Consider the following 20,503-nt stretch of genomic DNA (forward strand, 5'->3'; position numbering starts at 1 on the left):
GCATGAGGTTTTTTTTTAAAAAAGTCATAATTATGTGAGTAACCTGTAGAAACTAAAGATCAGAATAAACTGCCTTTTCTAGGGTGCCTGTAATTAAAATCTGTAGAGCTGCTAAGCCATGCTTAAATATTTAAACACATGATTTTCACAGTTTCACAGCTGACAATATTTTTTTTCCATGCTACCATAGATCTAGAGAGACGAGAGACTGTTGCCAAAGCCATGTTTAAAACTCAGCCCCTAGGCAGCGCTCACACATCTTTCAAAGATGTAATTACAGCAGGATTTGGGCTGCCCAGGTTGAAAACCAGTTGAGATACAAAGTGAGATTTAAAACTGATGACTGAACTCTTTCCACACTGTTACCGTTAAATGGCTATATTATTAAAATATGGTAATGCAATGGCAGTTTACAGTGAACTCTATTCTATGTTTTAACAAATCGTTTTGCTGTGAGAGCTGTAGTTGCTGACATGCAGGGAAACAAGTTTTTTGCAGGCTGCCAGCACAGGCATCCATGTTAGTCCTCTCCAATAGGATGTATTTTTGCCCTAGTAAAGCTGTTTTGCAAGAGTATGCAACTCCACTGAAAGTCAATTCTACTATGCATCAGGTCAGTTAGGGAAAGCATCTAGAGAAAGCACAGGCTCTGCCTCTTGCAGGGAAAACTGGTACATGACTCACTGTTGTTAATGCATCATTCCCAATAAGTTAAATGACTCTTTATTTAATAGCTCTTCATTCCAAGTGTTTTTCCTCTTACCCTACAGATGTATTGGTTCCGCTCGCCTGGAGAGAAGGTTTGTGAGCGCACTATCATGCTGTTCCTGACAAAGGGACGCTGTCTTGAGCTCCAGCTGGCTCTGTCCTTGGGTCGGACTGTTGTGTTCTTGTTAATTGATTCCTCAGTGTTAGTCTCTTTATCAACCTATGAAAAGGAATTTAGTTTGTAAGAACTACTATATCCAGACACATGCCACCATGTAGTTTTTGTGCCTTTGGATTTTACAAGTACTCCTGTTACCTTGCAGCAGATGGAAAAAGGCCATCAGCAAAAAGCATCTTGCACATACAGAGAAGCTATGCTAAGTAAAGAAACACAGAATTCCCCAAACACTTAACAGCCTGTGAAGGGTCTTTGAAGATACTCTTTGTACCCAGAAAAACCAAAGCTTTTGCAGAAGGGCCTTTGCTGCCCTGCAGATGGTCTGACGAAACCACAGTGCAACAAGCATTTTGCTTTGCCATTTGCAGACATTGTTGTTCCAGACATACTGTCCTATGTCCCCCCAGCCTCAGCAGGGGGGCTGCTTTATGGCAAGCTGCAGAGCTGCACCAGCCTTGTGACCCCAGGGAAGAGACACTGCTAGCTGCTGTCCCTCAGAACAGCCTGTTGCAGTTGCCCCACATGTGCCTCAGGTGCCACCATCCCGGTGGGTGATGCAGCCTGTGTGTGCTTACACGCAGCAATCACCTTGACAGCCGGGCTAGAACAAGCACTGCGGCAGCTGGCACATCTGATGTTACTGATACGCACTGGGGCGTTTTCTTCAACTCGGGTAATTTAATGATGTTCATGGTTTTCAATGAGCAGGTGATAAATACAATGAACTAAATAGCATAACTGCAACCCTGAGAGGATCTGGCACACAAAGATCTATACTGTGGCTGGCTTTACAATGAGGTCTGCTATGTCTTTCACTCATTATCCAGGTCCAGCCAGCCCAGGCTTAGCAAAACACTTGTGTGCATGCCTAACCTTCAGATGTTGTCCTTGACGTCTCCCCTTGCCAAGTTAGGGCTTTGATCTACATTTTCTAGCTACCCAGCAGACTGTCAGTCCTTTTATACCACAGCCTTAGCTCATTTGGCATCTTGCCACATTAAATGGAAGTTAATTACAGTTTCCAGCAACTCCAGTGAGGTGTTGGAACTTTTGTATTGTCACATACCTGAAGGAACAAGATGTCATTCTTTGCTATTTTACAGAACCTGCAGGTTTAACGCATGCAGTGGTGTTTTCATTAAGATGCAGAAAGGTGTTCTAAAACTTTTGTTTCTAGAGTATGTGCTACCACATCGGGGATGTTTACTAAAAATGTACTGGAAGTGCTTTCAGAAAGGTGGAAGGTAATTTAAAGCAAACAGTTAACAAGAATGTGGAATTAGAGTTTGTTATGTGCAGTGTGTGGGTAGTTCAATAGTACACATTTAATACACAGGTTGGAATTTTCTTTATTAATCTTTCCTCCTCTGCTAAGCCAGTTTTTCTATTTCACAGTCTAAAATAAAGGGAAGAAAAAAAGAAAGCCCCACATTGGTTTAAAGATCTTGACCCCTGTTCTGTCTTTCCTCCTGTTTATCAGATGAATCCGGAAAAAAAAGGACACAATGAAACAAATGGGCAGAAATATTTAATATACACAAGTTAAACTACTGAAGTGGAAATTCTATGTTGACTATTCTCCCTATGCAACAAAAAAAAGTGAAGATACACATTTCTAAGTCTTTGACTTAGAAGTTCTGCCTACCATGTCTGTTAAATGTCCTCTTCACAGTTCAGAAGCAACCATTTTCATTAAAAGTCATACTGACAAGTGCTACAGCAGGGGCCACATCAAATTGTAAATGCTCAGATGCAGCAGACTTCTACATTAACTGCTCAGAAATAGATATTCAGCCATAGGAAAATACTGTAGGCATGGTATTTTAAGATACTCACCAGTGTTAGTATTGCAGCAGCTTGCTGGCTTTCATGAGCCTCATCACTGTTCTCTCTGTCCTTGTCTTCACTTGTTTCTGATGCATCAATGTCATCAGTGTAGTTGCCTCCTACTGCCAGCTTAATGCCATCTTCCTCTTCATCCACAATTTCATCAGAGGCTTCTGTGAGCATTTCTAACCTGTATGAACAGAAGTAACCCAGGCTTATTCTCAAACTGAAAAAGCCCACCAAAGACACCAGAAAGCCTGGGCCTTCACTCATGTATATAATGCATGCATTTTCCTGATGGGGAAAACAAAGAGTATCACCCAAATGCTTCCATTAAATTCACATGAAGGCACATTTCATTATATGCTCCAGTAAAACCCAACAAGCTCTACTATGGTTCACCATCAAGATTATTATAACACTGCACTACATCCAATAGCATTATATTGATAACACTGAAGGGCTTAGGTTGCAAGAAATTCATAAAACAAATGAGCAAATCTCCCCTTCCCCCATAATAAAGCATGTATTTATTTCTACACTGCAGCTAAGAAATTGCACAGGAACAGAACTCAACATAGCAGTTTAGCAGGAAAACTCTTTCTTGGGAAGCTCACAACTTCTTCAAAACCAAGTCCATCAATGGAAGCACACACACACTGACTTTGTCAGCCAGCAGCTCTCTTTTCAAAGTGTATTAGTCGCTTATTATAATTAACGCAACTAATATTCGACATGAGTCATTCTAGTAAGACTCCAGCAGCTTAGACTCCTCAAGTTTCACTGGAAGATGTACATGGAACAGAGGAGCATCAACAGGAGGAGTTAACAGAACAGCCAAGACACCATAAACCTAAAAGAAGGTGAATGAATTGACCACACAAGAGAACAAAACTTTACCCCAATTCCAGTGGTGGCGAGACACTGGCACAGGTTGCCCAGAGAAGTTGTGGCTGCCCCCTCCCTGGCAGCCTCCAAAGGCCAGGCGGGACGGGACTTTGAGCGACCTGGTCTAGTGGAAGGTGTCCCTGCCCATGGCAGGGGGGTTGGAACTAGTTGGTCTTTAAAGTCCTTTCCAAACCAAACCATTCTGTGAGTCTATGATCGCAAAAAGTACAGCCCTTTCATGTGCCTAAGAAGAGGATGAATCAGCGAGGGAGGAAAAGTGGCTTTACCAGTCTTCCTCAGAGCCTCTTTGCTCCTGCTCCTCCTCCTCGTCTTCAGCCAGCTCTTGTTCTACTGCTTCCAGCTCCGCAGATGTCCTCTCCAGCAGAGCTGACACAGCATCCTGCTCACAAGGAAAGAAGATGGACCAGAATTGAGATACATGTAACATAGGTCAAAAAATTGACAATCCTTGCAAGGGCTGCATTACCCTGTTGCTTCCTGATGCCAGCAAAACCATGACTCAGATCAAAAGTATAAATGGTTTAAATTGTCAGTGTGTAGCACATAACTGATTGTTTTATACAGAATAAATCTCAATCAAAAATAGATTGTTTGTACAATGATGATGAAATCAAATATGCTTCTGTCATCCTTTAACATCTCATCTCTCTTTCCTCTCATAATATCTCTGGGTAAAAAAAGGTTGTTCTTAGAAGTTACATTTTTCTTATGTGGTTCTCTTAAGGAGGTAGTAAAGCAGAAAAGCTTATTTAACCAGAAGAATTAGTATGTGTTTTGCATAAACAGCATTTTCAGTGTAGTGGCTTTAAAAGTAGGCAAATCCAAATAATTAATAAATAGCAATTTTAAATGTGTGCATATGAAAAGAAATGGTAAACTAAAGGAAGTTCTTTAAGTAGCATTCTTTTAAAATGAAACACAGCTAAAGTGTTTCAAATTGAAGTGCAATTCTGTATTCCACCAAGAAGCGTCAGCCCTATCCACACTCACTAGCAAGTCTGAAACCCCATGTTGGACCTACTCACACAGAAAGCCAGTATAGACAGAAGTGCCTACAAAACAACAGGGCCTTGGACCTTCAGGGAGGACAATTCACATACTCAAATAACCACAGTGCAACAGCACAATTGGAGTCCATGTTTTTTTTCTTGCTATTACAGTAATAGCCAACACATTGCTCACCAAGTCCAATGAGTCCAATGACTGCTTGCTTAACAGAAACATGGATTCTTCATTTTGTTCCTTGTTTTTTTTTCCAGGAATTTGCTTGCAAGGCAACAGGTTGTACCACAGAGTACAAGTCTCATCAGAAAATGATAAATCTGCCAGACTGATCTGAGTCCCAGCCTGCACAAAATAAGAAAGGGGAAGAAAATGGTTTAATTTTGTTTTATTTCCTGCAAAACAGCTGAAAATGAGTTCTACAGTATCTATAATGTAAAATATACAGCACAAATTTGACATCAACCTTAATCCCCTTTTTAACTGTACAATTTTCTATACCCTCCACCTCTAGTTAAAACAAATACAAGTACATGGAACAGTCCTTCATACTGTCCATTCTGCCATCTTTTATTTCAGCCTGTGCAATTTCTCCCCACACGCACACACACACACAAACCCCTCTGTATCACTGTAACGCATATGTCTTCTTTTTACAGCATTTGATAATGAAAAACTGTGTCAATTAAATCTGCAGCATTAACTCATCGAGCAGCAAGTTTCAGTGAATTTTTCAGTTGTTTTACCACAAAAATCATCAATATGGCAAATAGTAACGGATGACCTTGTTTGCTCTAACCAGTGAAGAAGCAGATGAAAAGACTGTAAAAGAGATTCAGAAACCCTTTTATTTGGACAAGCACTGAGACCCACCGAGTTGGTGCTCTTGGGAAAACTTACCAAGTACTTGTGTTCGGGCTGTACCTTGGAGATTAAAATCCTCTGTTCTTCCTCGAAGCAAATAATCTTCACAGCTACTGGGCTGCATACAAAGCTCTTGCCAAGACTCTGGTCAAGTTGCCCAGGGCTTTCTGCTGGGGGTGGTACTCCCAACTCTTTCTTTTGATCTTGTGATTAAGCCTTATGCCTTTGGTGTTTTTTTTTTTTTGTTGTTGTGGTGTTTTTTTCATCACCTTTGTATCCTGTGTTCTGTTGCATTTTTGTTCTGCTGCCCTTCCCTTACCTAAGGGGAAACCTCTTACATACTGAAAAAGGCCAACATATTCCCCAGGAATTAGGTTAACTTCTACATTTTTGTAAGTGAGAGGCTGTTCACAGTAGTCAGAGCTGATGAACCCCACCAGATTCCAGCATCTCTTCAGCATGTTGTAACAAAAAATCTCACTGTGTTACCAAGTCAGACTCATGGTGAAAAACTAAACTGAGTTGTACCAGACCATGCAAAAGCAATCTGAAAGTAAATGAAGCATCACTCACTAATTAAGTGATGACCACAATTAACAACAAAATTTTAAAAGTGCCAGTTTCCAATAGGCTGGTCAATGAATGTCATACCTTTTTATTATTTCTACAGATCATAAAGACTAAAAAGGTGGACATCATATAACATGCAACAAAGTGAAAAAGTGTGATTTAGTCTTTGTAACAACTTGGGATAATGAGGGTTTGCGCTTTTTTTGACATACTGTGGCTCTTACTCAACTTTAAAATCCAGTGTTAAGAGTAATATTGCAAAAAGTTTACGTTTTTTTTAAAATGTATAAAAATGCAAAGATGGAATATCAATCTCTAAATAAAGGGCTATGGTAATACAGTGTTAGAATTATCAAAATACCTCCTAAAACTTCCATCCAGGATTAGAATCTGTATCAGGAATTTCAGAGAAAGTCAGTATTTTAAGTACTATAGCAACAAAGTTAGGCTTCAGAGTTTGTCTCCAAGTACTGTGGAATTTTAGCAGTCTTGACCATGAAAATAAGAGGGGATACTTATAAACAAACACATGCCAAAAAAAAGCCAGAAATAAAACCGCATACCAAGCATTCTTCCCGACGGCTCCTACTGACAGCACAAACATCTACTCTCAGTGTCTTCTGTAGCAGTGTTACTTGGGAAATGGCTACTCTGAATATCTCGTTGAATAAAATGGTTTCCATGGCAGGATGAACTTTAGTGCGGAACAGACAGCTGATATCAGTTGAGGATGGAAGTACAGCTACTCTAATATACCTGCCGGAAACAAAACAAAATCTTTACCTGTATTTAAACTAGCACTTGCTAGTGATGCATGATAGAAGTTGATCCCATCAACTGAAGGACTGCATGACAAGAAAATGAAACAGCAACAAGTCAGAGGTAGAACAGAGAAGAGGTACAAGAGAGGAGTGAGAAACTCCTCCTGCCCCTTCCAGAAATATTTCTCAAAAAGGAATTTCTGTGCCTGGTAAGGTAGTAGCAAGAGGTAGCTATTTCTGTGTCTATCCAAATTTATCCTCTGGTTTAGTTCTGTGAACACTGAAGATCATGTCACAGATGGCAGGAAACATGATCTTAATGTTAATTAAAAAAATGAGAAAAATATGGGTGGATGTAAAAATTAAACTCTGAGAGCGATGTGAGCAGCACTGAAAAGCAGTGACGTCTTTATCTTTCAAAAAAACCAAACAAAACAACCTCCAAAGGAATCAGAATACTAAGGAAAATGAGGAAAAAAAAAATTGCTGCTTTAGATCATTCATGATATATTAAGTGAGACATAGAAGAATCATCTTGCAAACCTAAATTTAATCACATGAAATTGTTACAGGACTGCATTTTTCAAATGTAACATATGTGAAGAGAAATCATGTGGAGAAAGGCAATACTAGTTAAGTTGCTGGTCTCACTTTAGTAGTAGCTTGATGGATTAAAAACTTTCCTAATGCAATTTATATGTGTTGTTTACCTATTGCATAGCTTCTCTTACACATGAATGAGCATACTAATTGTTTTACATGTTTTCTGTGCCTATGCATTAGTCTATTTCTGGTATTTGCTTTAAATATAATTGACATTCACTGTAGAACAGAATGCAACAAAGCTAGCTAAAACAAGAAAAAGTGGGCCAAGAAAAATTATTCTGGAAAAAAACCTTTTTCTCCCAGAATTTATAGTACTATTGCTATTTTTTCTGGTAATGACTTTGTACATACTGTTATTATTTAAAACTTAGTTTTACATTAATTAAACCAAAAGAAGTTAGGCCTGTGAGAAATTTGATTTTGTTATTTGAATTTGGGTATAGCCTTTATTCCCCAGTTATGCCAAACTTCTTGGGATAAAGAGTATGCTCTGAGTTGTCTGGTTTGCATGTATATCCTGAAGAGCAAGTATCCAGCATTTGAGAAACCAATCCTTTGGGTAACACTAAGTGGTAGTGTAACATAATGCCAGTACTGCTGTTGCTGTATTCCCAGAAATGCAGGTAAGCAATTTGCGTGGTCTACTGAAAACAGCCATTTCAGTAGATTACGCAATTAGGAAACATTAGAAAATATGTAGGAATAGAAGATAAAGTATATTAAAAGTATGTTTAAAAAGTGGTTCATTGGAGCTTTCTTTTAAGAACTGTTAGCCAATTTATTGGCATTAGGCCAGAATGAGGGGTAAATGGAGAAGTAAAAAATTGTGCTGGCTTTGTTTTACAAGAGTGTTTACTTTAATTTTTATTAAAAATGTTAAAAAGTCAACCAATGTCTCAGATTTTGCTGTGACAAACCTATTTGCTCTTCCTCTCAGCTGTGTCAATTTATTCTTCTGTAGCTTTTCTATGTTCTTGTACTAAATGCTAGTAGACTTCGAAGGTAAGCAGGGGAAAGAGGGAGAACAGAGAAGGAAGGATGGTGGTAGACAACCATTTGTTATTAAAAACAAATAGAAAAATCCAACAAGTACCCAGGTCTGTATCCCTATACATCCTTTCCACATTCAATGGCTTCCTATTGGTCTGCCAATCAAATTCAAGGTGATGGGAGACAGGTGGAAGGGAACCAACAAGAAAACCTAATCTTCCAAGGATTATGTTCTACTCTAATCTTATTAATCTTCTCAACAGTTTAAGATTGCTTTCCAGTCTGTAAAAAAGCTTACTGATGTGTCACAAGGAGCCAAGGCAAGTTATACTTATTTGTACAAATGAGAGTTTTGGATTAGAGCCTCAGTGGTAATGCTGTCTTATTCAGGCATTTTTGTTTGTTTCCTACATAGGATTTCCACTGTAATTACTTCTGGACTTTTCCTGTTGGTCCAATTCAACACCAGAACTACTACAACTAACAGACCTCTAAGCTCCAGTTGCTAGGGATGGTGTATCTCAATGTGGCTGTGCTTGTCCATTTGCAATTCATCAAATTACCCCTTACCTTTAAAAGTTCACTTAAAAGACACATACTATTTGAACATTATTTTATATCAAAGTGTCACATAAATGTAAAAGGACAACATACTGAGCTGAAAGAATTGAAAAATATCAAAAGAATGGTTTTAGTAACTACAGAATAGCTGTTCTGCAATTGTAAAGCTACAGAATGTTTAATAACACTAAATGAAGCATCCTTTAAAAAAAAAAAAATCCCTTTTGCTCCACTTTAGTGGAACATGCAAATTTCCTGGTAACTTCTTTTTCTTGCAGCATTGCTGGAATATGCAAAAGCTGAATATTAGTACAGTTTGAAAAGTTTTGTAGATATTTTAGTGCCGTTAAAACATCAAATCAAGAGATTTGTACAATTTATCATTATACTCTCGTATTTCAACACTACTGCTCAGTGATAGTTTGACTTACACTTTAGAGCCAATAGGGACAGAAAACACTGGGAGATTTCGGAGCCGTACTATGATTATCACAAAACTTGAATTGCTGTGGTCGTATCTGTTAAAGAAAGGACAACGTGAGGGAAGTTTCTGTTTGTACATAAATGCAAATAGTAAACATTTCCTTTGCTTATCACTTACCTGAGTCCTACTTGTACCTGGGCAGCTTCTAGAGTTGTTGCATCATCTTCACTATATACAGTGTCCTCAGTTTCATTTGGTCTAGGGCAAACAGGCAAATACTTGAATTTAGGAAAATTATAGTTAGCTTTCAGCAGTAATTAAGGTATTCATACACAGAATGTATACACATTTTCCTGAACAGTCTAATTTAATTACAGCATTCACTCCAAATGAGAATTTCAGAGCCTAAACAACAGCAATTCCTGGTTTAGGGACAGTTGTTGCCTGAACAGTTTGACAGCACCAGTAATGAGCCAGAAAGGCTGATTACTGACGCAGGCCAGACTAACAGTCAAGAGAACAACTCATTACATTTCCCTATACATACCTAGTGCTTCTTTATCCCCCTGAATACAAAATTGGAAATTAAATTTTGTAATAAACATCAGAGCACACGTAAACTGGCTACGAAATACTGCTTTGGAGAATATTTGAGAAGCAGGAGCTCTGTAAAATAAAAAGGTTTCTGTGCTAACAGGAAGCATCTTTCCTCTGAGTCTGTTTTCAGAAGCATTCAGAGAACCAAAGGGACTCAAGACTTGCAGCTGAAGAGCAACTCTAGCATTGATCGGAATTACAGAGAATCCATGTGGCAAAATAATTTCAGGTCATTTTCTGGGAGGTTTGAGTGAGGATGTAGTATTAATGTGCTTCATTGATTTTTTGAAACTAGACTGTTGGGATCAATAAAAAGATCAAGATAGGAAATGTGGAGAATGACACAGACATCTCGTAAGACATGACAGCATCATTTTAAGGCTTTGCATTTAGAGGTTTCCTTTTTACTATTCCTTTCCTCGCTGATGGCTAATTTGACAGAGTATTTATTTCCTCACCTGCCTTAAATTAGTCAATACAAAGGACTGGTCTATACAGCAGAAATCACTGTACTGTAACTTCAGCAGCACACTGACAAATTGTAAGTCATTCCATCTACAGTGCTCATAAAGACACTTCTACTAAAGATAAGCAACTCAGAGGCACTCATTACCTCTTCACTACTTCCTACTCAGTAATAATTAACGGTATTCACACCTGGAGCTTTCATGAAGCAACTACAGTCTGTTAATCTTAGCTTCCACAAATGGCAATAGTTTCCTTTTCTACACAGGCTTAGAGGATGCAACTGTCTTCTTTCCCCTTTTCCCAAGTACCGACAGGAAGATGACAGGAATCCCTATCCCACCATTTGCAGTCACTGAAGAGGACAGCTAAAGACTCGCTCCACACAACATTCACAGTTTCTGGTGCAGCATCTGTTCATTTCTATCCACTAGACTTATATTTGGAGCAGACAGTAAGCTTTGATCACAGTGGCTCAGGATTGAAACAAAATGGAAAGACAACAACGGTTATAGAACCAAAACATGCAGTCACATCCACTCAGTCAAGTGAAGGCTGAGTTTTTAACAGATGGGAGTTTATTTCAGCTTAAGAAGTTGAGTTAACTGAAGACATGGAGCAAAATAATACTAGGATTCAGAGCTCAGGGTAAAATACAGGTCCATGACATAAGGTGAGATTGAATGGGTGTTGCAGCCCTAGGACAAATCTCTTTTGTATTTGAGCTTTTTTAATTTGGTTTAATCTATTTTTATTACCTTTTAATTTGTGAAATACTTGACAAGTAGAAGTAATTTTATTGGAGGACAATATTATCATACCATAATGCATCTTTACCTGTCCTAATAGAAAAGCATTTAGCCTAGCAACGGAAGACATGCATCTACATCTTTGTAACCATCTTGCTAAGACATCTCTCAATATTCAAAAGGACAAATTCTTAATGTCAACAACTTGCCAAAACTGAGGTGAAAAATAAAGATTTTGGTTTCTTTCATAGTTCGCAATAGTCTTCTGTTAGGCAGTCTAATGTTCATTGTTCTCACTGCCATAAAACTGACAGTACTATATAAACTAGTATGAAGAATCCTGTAGAAGTTACGTTTTGTCAAAAAGCAACAGCAAATACATTTCTTATATCCTGTTCATCACAGTGAAGCATGAACATTAAACCCTAACCCAGATTATTTTTATAACAACATTACAACTGAGGATTTCCTTATCTTTCCTGCATCTTTTTTAAAAAAGAAAATACTCAAGAAAAATGCTATGCAATCTTTAAGATTATATCTAAGCAAAACAAGAAGTAACAAGAGTCACTCTGAGGAGAGTCAATACAGACACATGGCAGAACCTGTATAGTTTAAATCCAGCTTTTCTCCTTGGAATACTTCTAGCAAAAAAATGTCACAAGGTAGCATATTAATGCTACTCAACCAAGTTATACAAGCACTCTAATATAAATTTATTAGATTAAAAAAAACCAATCAAAATTGTTTGGCAAATATGCCTTCCTTTGAAAGTACAAAATATTTAGTAAAAAAGGCAAGACCAATAAAGCACTTATACTGGTATTATATAACTGCTTATAGATATATTTACATTTTTGGTGGAAAGACTTGCATTATTTCTCAAACCTACTGTTTCACAGAAGCTTCGTATACACCACTATCTCCAGCTACAGACTCATCGGACACAGCAGCAGATACACAAGCTGTTTTCTCCTCAAGCAAGTGACTAGCTGTTCTTCTTGGTAAGTCAACGCCTACAAAAAGAAGAATGAAAATTAGTCAAAGAGACTAATAGTCTGAAAAAGAGAGGCACACAGCTTAGAAGGTTGTCAAGTTGAAAGCAGTGACCCTTAACCGAGTATCACAGAGTAGTTTTGTTCCACATCATTAAACATTCTGAGACTGTACTGCTGTTATCATATATTCTGGCTAGGGATATAACCAAACTGATGAACCTGAAAATGTACAACTATTATTCCTTTCCAGAGATAGATGCTCCTATCATCACCTGTATCCACTGAGCTAGTTACTATCCTTCATCATCTTCATTAATAACCCTCATTACCCTGGTCTTTAAAGCTGTATTTGTCATACTCACATTCCGCACTGTAGTAACACTTCAGCTACGTGCAAAGTCCTCACCTACTGTTTATTAAATATTCTGAAGTCAGACAGACACCCTTTAGCCAGTGATATAACTGCTAGAAATGAAAAAATCCCTGCTGGTTTACATTTACAAACACTTTTTATGCAACAGTCTCTTCACTATCAACTACTACTTAGCTTTAATCTTCGACTTGCATTCATACACTAGTGTCATGCAGTGAAGAAGCAGCATCCACAGAAAGCCACGTTCTGCAGCACGGTAAGTTGAGGGCCTATGCAGTACTTTTATCCGCCAAGGGGTGAGGAGATTGGTATGCATTATCATCCTCACCTGAATCATGACTTTACATCTTGTTAAGATGTTTAAAATTTAAGGCTTCAGATTAGATGATTGATTGCTGAATTTGTGCTTTTATTTACGGCAGCAGGAATGCTTTTTCCTTGATGACAAAGTGCTCTTTCCCTTCCCCCCCACCATGTGAGGGGTGAAGGTGATGACATGATTTATTGATTACCCTTAGGAATTACCACAGCAGCCCGAATTGACTTTGACAATGACAGAGACTGACTGTGGAAGAACTACATGATATTCCAACTTGGTTTCTGACAGCAGGGACATGTGCAGAGGAGCAAATATCTGTATGGTTCACCTGTACAGAAAAGTCAGAGACAGATAGAGAAGCAGGTGAGCACTGCATCTAAGGAGCCAATGCAGATCATTACATGAAAATACTAGTTGTACTGTCTTCAGGTATATTTGTCTACCTCCAAGTGAAGATTCAGCAGTATTTAGATTTGGAGTTTTGTAAAAACTAAAGTGTGTGGGCTGAAATTTTCCACGTAGGTTTTGTGCCTCCAGCTGAGTTTGTTCAAAACCTTCCCATTCAGCATCACAGAAGTTCCAAGAATGAAGTTGGAGCAGAAACACTGAACTAACCCCAGGTCTGCATCTCACTGCTAATGTACTCACCATGAGGCCCGTTTTGCTGTGGCAACTAGAGATACTGAAGCATAATTAATTCATATCTGGCTTTTCAAAATGTGAGTGCTTTTCAAAATTGTTTTGGCAGTCTTAACATAGATTTAATGATAATTTGTATCATATATATGACCCTACAAGAGGAAGTATCAGTATGAAGAATCACAGGATGAATTTATATTTTAAAGCCATAGCTACTTATAGACTTAAAAGACAGCTTAACACTATCCAGAGTAACAGGTCCTCAGAAAAGCTCAAAAATATTAGAGAACCACATGATGCCTTTGAAAATAATGATCTAAATAAATAAGTTAAAAAAATAATTATTCTGATTCCTCATAGCTCTACTACTCTCAAATTCCAAACCATCTTACATTCAGTTCTTGGACTAGATGACTTGCAGCCAGACTGACCACAAGTTATTGTAGATTTGGAAAGGATATGCTGCTGAGATATGGGCAGGAAAATTAATTATTTTTCCTGTCATTTATAATATGGCTCTAAGGCAAAATAACTACTGTGTTCCAATATAGTGAAAAGACAAAGGACAAAATGTCCCACTCCCTGCCAAATCCCCTTCCATGTTTCTGCACTTTGCATTTCACAGGATCAGACTTTTTTTTTTTTTTTTTTTTTTCTTCTTTCTGCACAGTTGAACAGAGGATGGACTCCCAGCTTGTACAATGTATACCATAAATTTCTCTTCTAATGCCACATTGCTCTGGTCAATATTGAAATTACTACAGTATTGTTAATTAGATTAGCTTCTTGCAAAGTTGTTACAACTCAGGGAGAGAGAGATAAAAGCAACTTTCTCATTAAAATGTATGTCTGTATCAATACGTCCAAGAACTTTTATTAAAAACTGGCAAACTCCAGGCACAAGGGTTCAAGCTTCGTGGCAAATCTGGACAATGAACTCTGTAGAACTAGGCTTCATTTATTCCAAGCCACCCAAACTCCTTTGTTAGCCACTCCACTATAAACTCAGGCCTGGAAGTGTGGAGCTGGGAACACTAGGTGCTGATCATGTTTCAAACAGGGCTGCCAGTGCTCAGCACCAAGCACCCTCAGTTCTTCCCTGGGAAGACAGAGCCACTCTAAATAAGTGAATGGTTTGCAACATACTTACAAGCCAATGACACAGAATGGCACTAGAAAAAGTCAATAAATGTACAGAGAAGGCACAACATACTGTCAACCCTAAGATAAGGCAGCAAAGTCAATGCTCTAAGACTGAGGACAAGCCATCAATTCTTGACAGCTGGGATTTTTAAAGCTCTGACTCTGCCAAAGGCTTTGACAATACAAGATGCTTAAGTATGCTGCATGGCTTTTACTGCAGACTGTAAGTGGAATTCATTACACCTAGTTCAGCCATCTCAATGTTAAAGTTATCTTGTTACCAAGGGTACCTCGATAACTCACAGGGTCATTCATCCCATCTTCTTTAAAAGGGAAGTATGTTTTAGGATGAGATGGCTCATCCTTTTGGAAGTTACCCACAGACTGCAGGGGGAGCCTAGACTAGTGTAGGAGCTCTGTTCTAACTCAGATTAATAAAAGGCTAAAAGCTATGAAATCCATGTTAAAAATGGGAAGTCTTACTGCAACTTACATGGCCATTATGTGGTCACCTGTCTTTCTCAACTCACATGAAAAAAAATCAAACTGCAGATCTTTCAGTGACAGCAGGTTCAAATAACTGCATACACATACATACACACATAAATTCCAACTCTTAAATTCAGAAATCTCTTTTACTGAGGATGTCAGTTTGTAACTTATTCTTCAGTGAGAAACAAAGTACCTGATTTCAAGTTAGCAAAAAACCAGCAGAGGGTATTTTTGCTCTATCCCCATGAATCCTGACAATACCTAGGAATGCATCCTCTATGTCTTCAAGATCCAGCTTGAGGTTTTTGTTATTTTTTGATGACAGATTCTGTAATATATGAACTTCCTTCTGAGACAGCTATTGAAAAATGTAGATGGAATCAGGGCAATTGTAGCTCTCTACATAACTTCCAGTTTTGGCTGCAATGTCTCTCAGAAGTACTGACTGCCCACCGTGGCAAACATATGCTGATCACAATACTCTTCAGTTACATGAGGTACCTCCCCATTCAAGAACCAGCTGTTAGTTCAAAATTTTCATTTTACATATACATTTGATATCAGTTTTTTTTATTACCTGAACTTCCTTCACGTAGAGAAGGCAGAGGCTGCCTAAGACCTTCATTGAGATCTTTATCATCTGTAGGAATCTGAGATGCTGCTCTGGCTTCAGAGTCCAATAAGATTTGATTCTCACAGAGACTAATGCCTGCAAAATCACCTGAAAGGTCACAGTCTTCAAAGTCTGTAGTGAGGTGATGCAGAGGGGAATTTTGAGCTGACACTGAAAATGCAGCTTCTAAAACCAAAGGGGAGCCTGGGGGGGACAAGGAGGACAGTGAGGATCTGGAAGATAGTGATGTCACAGATTTGGGAGGTTCAGTCAATTTGGGATGGTCTGCAGCTGAAGGAGAGTCACTGTAACCCAGTCTCCCATGGGAACCGACCACTTCATTTTCATGAATAGTAGTGATAGGCCCTGAAGGAATGTAACCACTTTTTTCTTGCAATATGAAGTCAAGTTTATACTGATAGTCCAAATCTGTTATTTGATCGCCTTGATTATAGTAGAGATCTGTAGAGCTCAGCGAGTTTAGTGACCCTCTGCTTGATGTGTTCAGAGATCCCCGACTGGATGCCAGAGATCCCAAACTGCTCCCTGAAGACACAGATAATGTACTAGCTGAGAGGCTGCAAAGAAAGCACAAACACATGCACTGATGTTACTAAACTAAACTGGCACAGAACAGTATGAGGAGAGGTAAGATTGACTGGAGCTGCACTTAACTATTTACAACTGAATACTGCTTGGGGCATTACATTTTTTAAACTCCCATACTTGGCTTAGACCAGTGTGCCTAACCTGCACACTACCAGAGTGATTTATCCAGCTTACAGACTGTTGACAAAGTCCCTTTTCTTCTGGAGAAGGCTGCAGATCTGACAAACTGGTCCAGCCTTCTCAGCTGCTGTACTCCCTCAAAGACCTGCTCCACTCTGATGTGGGCACTCATGGGATCAATGTGGCAGGAAAGGGAACCCCAGGAGGAGGTTATGGTAGCAGGGGAGTGCTCCCACCTCTAGAGCAATTTTATGTAGCCTGCCCTTTGCCCAAGCACCAGGTAAAGATGGCAGCTAGAAGGAGAAAACTTATAACAGAACTGCTTCACATCTGTAAGACAACACAAACTCTATATGCACAGTAAATCCAACTACATAAGCATGGCAAAGGCCATAACATGCAATATTGTGTTAATAACAGAAAATAAGAAGCCCTGTCAGGCCAGAGAAACTGAGTGTTACTGCCTTGGCTCAGGAGGATTCTGCTGTGAAAAAAAGTCAGAAAAAATAGTTCAAGGCAGCCCTTTCTCAACACTTAAAAAATGTTTACTGAACAATAACAGAGCTACCAGATTTAAAAAATTTGCCACTGGGCTAGAAAACTGCTTTTAACGGGACAAGGAGACTCCCAAAAGTCCAAATGAACACAAGCACAAAATACTTTAAAAAAATAATGTAAAAGACTCTTTCCCCAACTAATAACCAACCAAGATGTAATTTATGGGATCTGGCTGAGATGTCTGAAATAGCTAAGCCAGCTTAGATCCAAGGAATAGGATGGCACGGCTTATACCTTTACAGAATACTTAGAAACATTTTTCCTCTTAAAGTCCTGTTTTGATTTCTAAGAGAATAGGTAAACATTAATGCAGTGCCTGATTAGCGTATCCTACCAAGACATGCAAGAAAATTCAGGATTTTTAAAATAAATATAATGGACACATGGTTTGGTAGCCCAGGGTAACAGTCCAGAAGTGGAACTCCTCCCTAGGACATGTATCATTAAATATTAAAATTCCCATCAAAGAAATTAGTTTGAAGTTCACAGTTGCTGTCACTTACTACTTTTTTTTGTTATTACTATGAAGTTCATAAATCTAGAGTCAGATTTTCAATTTGAATTAATGGCTGTCAGGAAAAACAATATCCTGCTGAGGATACATTTCTGCCTACAGAAAGCATAAGCCAGTGTTGAAGAATAAATCCAGAATCAACTATTCACGTAACTATTTACCATGCATGTACTCATGAAGCCTCTCCAGTTATTATGTAAGGGCTACAGTTCTAATAACTCGCTTTAGCCAGAACTCTGAGAAACCATTTGGTCTCCTCCAATTACAGAACTCCTGATTTACTTATTTATTTACACTGAAGCAAAATAATATCTGCCTGCTTAATTATGGAAGTTGTGCAAAAAAAATCAACTCAATACAGTTTTGAAAGCTTACTGAAATTATAAAGGTACACCTGATTTTCATGGTGACAAAATGCTTGAAGTTATTACACTTGCATTTTCTTACTTAAATATTACACAAATTTTGTTTGGCTTCCAGCTAAAAGAAGAACCTAAGAATGAAGTTGAGACATCCAGGTCCGCTAGCTTGTTGCTGCAAACAGGTTTTACATCATGCATTACATTCTCACCTCCTAAGTTGTGAATGCAAGTAAGTAGTTAACTTTGTAGTTTCTTCAAGTTTCTGAACCAACTCTTTTCTTCTCTCCTCCAATTTCAACCTGGAAAGAGAGGTACACAGAAGTATAGGAAAGCATTACAGAATAATCTGGAGGCTAAAACACTTTGTAGATAAAACAGAAACAAAGTGAAGATCCCTCATATTTTCATCTGGTTGCCAACTACTAAAATTCAAGAGATTGTTAGGTCTCAGTCCTATCAAAACCCTAACCACTTCAGCAGAATGGCTTTACCTGCAGAATACTAAGCACTCTAACAAACCTGCTGAGTGTACAAGCAACCAGAGTGTTGGTACATTCACAATTTACCAAGAGGAACGTGCACCCAATAAAAAAATAACAGATGAGCACTGGGAAAATAGCTGCAACTTCAGGTAAGATCTGCACTAATACAGTTATAAAAAAGCCATGCTGTGGACTGCCTCCTCACTTTATATAGTTTCAGAAAAAAACACAAACGAATGCTAATACCGGTATTAGTTCTGATAATGCAGTAACTTGGGGTAGCACTGCAGGAAGTTTAGAATTAATGCCTTCCCTCTGATTTCAAAGTCTTCATATAGAGACAAAGCACAGTAAATCAAAACAGCATTCAAGCACAAGGTTCTCTGATGACGGACCATATTTAGGCGTCCCTGGTAAAGATTTCTACATCGCCAACAGTTTTGTCATCACCTCAGACCCACACAGCATTGTAATGCTAATTATCAAGGTTTGCCTTTATGAAAAAGCAGGATTTATTGCCTCCTGCACAGTTATCTAGTGTAGCTCTAACCCCACAAATGGTGGAACTCTCCCATTCCTTTAGGCTGGCTGCTAGCAGAAAGGATTCACTAATATTTACAGTGATTTTTTTCCTTTTATAATTCCCTTTTATCACTCCATTTACAACACCAAATAAATTGCTCTCCCTCAGTGGATTCAGCTAAAACCCTCCTGTAGTTGTGGATTAGTATATTCTCCTCTAGCCCTTGCTCAGTCAACTGATGCATGTCACAAGTTCTCAAGCAACTCATCTGAGAGACAAGAAATTACCTCCCCTCTTTAAAAAAAAAAAGTTGATGTTCATTCTCAGAAACCATTCCTCTGTTTTTTCTGGCATCTCAAGGATGTATAAATTAAAATTCAAATGCAGAGAACACTTTGAAGAACAAAACCCAAAAATCAACCATTGCTTTCTTATGCAAACTGAATGAAATACTCAAGAATTCCCAGAACTCACTCTCTTTGAGTGTCAGATACCAGTAAAAAGACATTAAGTCCTCAATTCAACAAAGCATGAAAAGCACTTGCTTACACCCATGCTTATTCAGCGAGCAAATCTGGGTTATGCAAAGGTGAATAAGTTACCCCGAGGTCAGCCAGGGTGTGAACTTCCACTCCACTGCCTATGCAGCGCTGCATGTGCTCTTACACCGCAATAATGTGTTCATCTGCCAATACCTGCTAAGACTGTTAAAAGCATACATGGTATTTCAGTCTTTGCTCTGGAAGACATATGCACATGGGTTTCCAAACCAAGAATTATGCTCATCAGACACTTTTTCCTACCATTTTACTATTTATCAATGCCTGCTGTCTTCTTTTAAGGCCTAATCTATCCGGCTTTTCCCAAGCAAGAGTGCTCTTCAATAGCTCTTTTGTGGCTTTTCAATAGTGAACTATCATTTTATCTTGAAGGAAGAGGCACAAAAATTGCTGTATGTGTTCAACTACTAATGGAAAAAGGCAAGAAAGAAAATTAAAAGTTTAGAAAGTTCTCTGACAGGAGTCCTCAAGCCAGACACCTATAGTTGTGCCACTGAATTTGTACTATTAAACTAAAAGGTTTGTTAGGATTTTTCCCTCTGAAACACAAGCAAAAGTTTGTTTTCCTTTATCATCTTAAAGAGGTTGATAAAATGTAATTTATCCCATATAATTTTGCACCTAAAAAATTTTGTTTCCTGGATGTAATTTCATCTAGTAGTAATTAAAAAAGTAATATTAAGACCTGTAGGTAAATTTCAGAAAGATGGTAGTCACAAGTCACAAACATAAGCTAGATGATGAAATCACTACTGGAAGTTCCAAGACATGCATGAAATAGTTTTACTATCTCACAACAAGTTTAGATTCAAGGAAATTTTTTTCATTCCACATCAGGCCATATTAAAAAAGACAAATAAACAAAATACCTCTAAAACTTTCAAACAATGAGCCTTCCTTCTTTATAGCACAAGCAACTTTAATATCCCCAAATCCATGTAAACAGCTGAACCACCACTGTGTTATCTATTCTGACATGGGCCTCTC

At 38.4% G+C, this 20,503-nt stretch overlaps 1 protein-coding gene across 1 annotated transcript in view; it reads right to left on the reverse strand.

Moving 5' to 3' along the window:
• Nucleotides 1-20,503, reverse strand: part of WWC2 (WW and C2 domain containing 2) — a 100,620-nt gene that overhangs the window by 13,259 nt on the left and 66,858 nt on the right. The window contains exons 11-20 of the mRNA XM_026846991.1: nt 18,161-18,250; nt 15,753-16,366; nt 12,104-12,227; nt 9,578-9,658; nt 9,408-9,494; nt 6,622-6,814; nt 4,805-4,969; nt 3,889-4,001; nt 2,723-2,903; nt 764-928 (exon numbers count right to left, since the gene is read on the reverse strand). Of these exons, the coding sequence (XP_026702792.1) occupies nt 764-928; nt 2,723-2,903; nt 3,889-4,001; nt 4,805-4,969; nt 6,622-6,814; nt 9,408-9,494; nt 9,578-9,658; nt 12,104-12,227; nt 15,753-16,366; nt 18,161-18,250 (1,813 nt within the window). The remainder of the gene's footprint in view (nt 1-763; nt 929-2,722; nt 2,904-3,888; nt 4,002-4,804; nt 4,970-6,621; nt 6,815-9,407; nt 9,495-9,577; nt 9,659-12,103; nt 12,228-15,752; nt 16,367-18,160; nt 18,251-20,503) is intronic.

This window comes from Athene cunicularia (assembly GCF_003259725.1).
Source record: "Athene cunicularia isolate RWA chromosome 4 unlocalized genomic scaffold, athCun1 chr4_part1, whole genome shotgun sequence".
In the NCBI taxonomy this organism is placed as follows: domain Eukaryota; kingdom Metazoa; phylum Chordata; class Aves; order Strigiformes; family Strigidae; genus Athene; species Athene cunicularia.